The 3,854-nt window shown below is 44.7% G+C and overlaps 1 protein-coding gene across 1 annotated transcript; it reads left to right on the forward strand.

The window, feature by feature from the left end:
* The first annotated feature begins 1,155 nt into the window (after positions 1-1,155).
* On the forward strand, positions 1,156-2,493 carry LOC140802919 (uncharacterized). The gene is made up of 2 exons (XM_073158531.1): positions 1,156-1,348; positions 1,430-2,493. The coding sequence occupies exons 1-2, from the start codon at positions 1,156-1,158 to the stop codon at positions 2,491-2,493; spliced, it is 1,257 nt and encodes a 418-aa protein (XP_073014632.1).
* The last annotated feature ends 1,361 nt before the right edge of the window (positions 2,494-3,854 follow it).

Consider the following 3,854-nt stretch of genomic DNA (forward strand, 5'->3'; position numbering starts at 1 on the left):
TCGTAACTCCTATAACTTTTCGTAGGAAACTTCGAATTCGATTCCGTCAACTGTTCTGGAATCCTCTCGACATATGCTTCGAATCCATATGTCTATCTCGAAACTTTCCATTTTTGGAAATTTTCGAAAAGTTTTAATTATTTTCCTTTATTTGACTATATATGACTCTGATATTTTATTCTGTCCTATTTTTGATATTCTGAGCATTTCTATTTTTCCAGGAAATGGCTCGCATACGTTTAACTGCCCGTAAGAGTGTAGCTTCGATTACTCATAGAGAGACGTTTCAGCTAGACAGTCCCCGACCTCGCACGCGCGCTCAGTCTCTTATACGTTTAGATGATTTGGCTCTAGCATGCCATGATAGGACGGTTAGGAGGCTGAGAGCTAGCAATCTGGAGAGGAGGGAGCAAGTGGAGGATCTGACTACCAAGCTATTGGCAGCAGAAAAGAGGATCGATCAAGTATATGAGATGTTCCAACTCGTTAATGAAGATAACGGCGAACTGCGAGAGTCATTACAACTGACGAGAGGCCAAGCCAAACAAGCTATGGATGAATTGGACCGTCGTACCGTAGAATTGGCTGAAGCTCGTCACGCACGGGTAAGAGATAAGGAGAGAATGGAAGAGTCCTGGAAGGTGGTCATGCAATTGTCAGAAAATAACCAAAGGCTATCAAAGGAGATAGACGAAAGGAAGGCAAGGGAGAAGGCACTCATCCAGAAGGATCAAGCAAACTGCGCGCATGCAAAGAATGAGATGGACAACGCGATAGGGAAGAATCTGACTCATAGGGAACATATTGCCGAATTAGAATTGGAGAATCAAGGCCTGCAGATGCAGCTGGCAGAGTTTTTAGACCCGGATGTGCCGGAGGAGGATCCCGAGGAGGAAGAAGCCCCACCTGACGTAGCCGTGGGGAATGGAGAGATAGCAGATTAGAATATTTTAGTGAACCATTTTTAGTTTATTTCCGTTGTTGCTATTTTCCATTCCAGTAAATTCCCATTCAATTGTTTATGTTTATTTGAGAAATCAATAAAAGTTGTTATTTCGATTACTTGTCGGCGTCAATTTATTTTCGCACAAATTATTCAATGAATTCTATCAGTTTGTGCAACAAATATATTAGAAACTTGTACGCTTGTAGGAGATGGCCGGAAGACCTCCCCGAAACAATCGCAACCCGCGATACGCAAACGTTAACAACCGCTACAACAATGATGAAGATCCGAATGCTCACGGCAATCCACCTCCCAGAGTGGGCCTGAGCCAAGTAGATTTAATGGCTATAGCCACCATAGTGGCAACAACCATCCAGGGTTTGGGAAACCCCAATGGTAACGGTAATCAGCAGCCACAACCACCACCGGCACAGAATGGGATCAAGTATCATTATGAGTCCCTTCGTAAGAACCGTTGACCAGTGTTCAAGGGAGACGCCGACCCTGAGAGTAGCCAGAGTTGGTTGAAAAGCGTGGAAACCCAACTGCGACTGCTAGAGATACCTGAGGCACTTAAAGTAGAGGTGATAGTGCCATTCCTGGAGGATAAGGCAAGCAAGTGGTGGAAAACCGTCTCACCTACCCTGACAGCCGCCGGAGCAATCACTTGGCAACAATTCAGAGATGTCTTTCTCAAACAGTATTTCCCAGCAGAAGTCAGACTTCAGAAACTGAGCGAGTTTGAGAACTTCTCGCAAACTCTAGACATGTCAGTGGTAGATTACACCTCCCAATTCAATGACCTTGGAACTTATGCCCCTACAATCATGGCAGATGAAGTTCTAAAGATGCACAGATACAAGAAGGGTTTGATCAGCCGTATCCAGTCATCCTTAGCAGTTTACCAACCTACAAGCTTTGCTGATTTAATGGGAGCAGCGATAAGAGCTGAGACGGATATCAAGCGTCGAGAGAACGAGAACAAGAATAAGCGACCTCTTACTGGACAGTCATCTCAGGGGAAGCCACCATTCAAGAGACCAAATCAGTCCAGCGGATCCTTCAAAGGTGCTTCGTCCCACCCAACTTACCAAGAACCAAAGATGTGCCCAAAATGTAATAATCGTCATTCTGGAGAATGCCACCGACAGACGGGAGCATGTTTCAATTGTGGGAAATTAGGGCATCGAATTGCTAATTGCCCTGAGCCATTGAAGAGAAGTACCAAGCCTAATGCTGATGCTAACCCCAACAAACCAAGGGAGAATAAGCCCAACGCTCGTGTGTTTGCAATAACCCAAGAAGAAGCAGATGATGCAAACGATGTCGTGGCAGGTACCATTTTTGTCAATGAAATGTCAGCTTATGTGTTATTTGATAGTGGTGCTACTCATTCATTTATATCTAAGAGGTTCACTAAGAAACTAGGGCTTACGCCTGAATTACTAGTTGAACCATTTAGAGTAGCGACTCCTACTAGTAAGACAGTCGAAACACATAGAGTGCACCGAAAGTGTAAAATCTGTATCAATGAGCACCTATTCTGAGCAAAATTGATACAACTGAACATGGTGGAGTTCGATATCATTTTAGGAATGGATTGGTTAGCAAGAAACAATGCGATGGTAGATTGCAAGGGAAAGAGTGTCAGGCTCCGAACCCCGAACCAAAAAGAGGTCGTGTATCATGGCAAATCCAAGGAACGGAAGTCACTTCTTTCCGCATCCCAAGCATGGAAAGCCATGAAATCTGGAGTAGATATCTATCTAGCAACGGTTAACGTAGTAAAGGAAGAGATTGAACTTAAACCGAGGGACATCCCTATCGTGCGAGATTTCCCAGACGTCTTTCCAGAGGAACTACTAGGGACAGTCCCGGATCGAGAAATTGGGTTCGAAATCAATTTAGTGCCCGAAGCGGCACCCATCTCCAAGGCACCGTACAGAATGGCACCAGCTGAACTTAAGGAGCTAAAGGAGCAACTTCAAGAATTGCTAGACAAAAATCAGATTCGACCAAGTGCGTCTCCATGGGGAGCTCCAGTACTTTTTGTCAAGAAGAAAGATGGGAGCTGTAGTGACCCGTTCCAGAATCACCTACTAAGCAAGAACTAAGCATGCAATTAACCTAATTAACAATAATCAGAGATAACAGCGGAAAAGTCAACAAAATAATGGTTATACAACCCAATCGAAGTCTAGAATAACTCAAAATAAAATATCCAATACAACCATATCGAATCAAAACAATACCGATAAACTAAACCAACCAGCTACTCAACGTCCTCCTCCTGCTCCTCCTGAGCTGTCCAACCTGAGGCCTGCCCCGTGGGAATGGGGTGTCCAAGAATAAACAAAACCGAGGACGTGAGCGATAAGAACGCCCAGTACAAAAGTATGAGTATACAGACCTATATGAAATGCACATGCTATGATCATGATACCGGGGTAGTCAAGAAACAGGAGTCACAAAGGAAAGGATCTCAACAATGCTCAGTCTAGAGGCGCCAAGTGGATAGTGCCGCGCGGTACACCTCTGGGTCACTGCATCCACTACAAGACGGACGTGGACCTAAAATGTCCCGGACCACCGAAGCCCTCCCGACCCGTCGGCCACTGTGTACTCTCGGTGTCCATGCGTCCACAAGACAGGGCTGAGCGGCCCCAAGATATAGCTTATCTCGAAAGAGATACAGCTCAACAGCAAAGGCTATCTCGAAGGAGATACGGCTCAACATGAAATGCAATATGCATCATAACTCGTGCCATAATAGCATGCATCATATGATATATAACAATGCAACAGATAATCATGCAACACATATATGAATGTATACTCAACCAGGATATCTCGGATAGTACTTTCGTACCTCTATCACTGCAATCCTAATCCACTGGAACAACCAGAC

Source organism: Primulina eburnea, chromosome 10 (assembly GCF_022965805.1).
Source record: "Primulina eburnea isolate SZY01 chromosome 10, ASM2296580v1, whole genome shotgun sequence".
Classification (NCBI taxonomy): domain Eukaryota; kingdom Viridiplantae; phylum Streptophyta; class Magnoliopsida; order Lamiales; family Gesneriaceae; genus Primulina; species Primulina eburnea.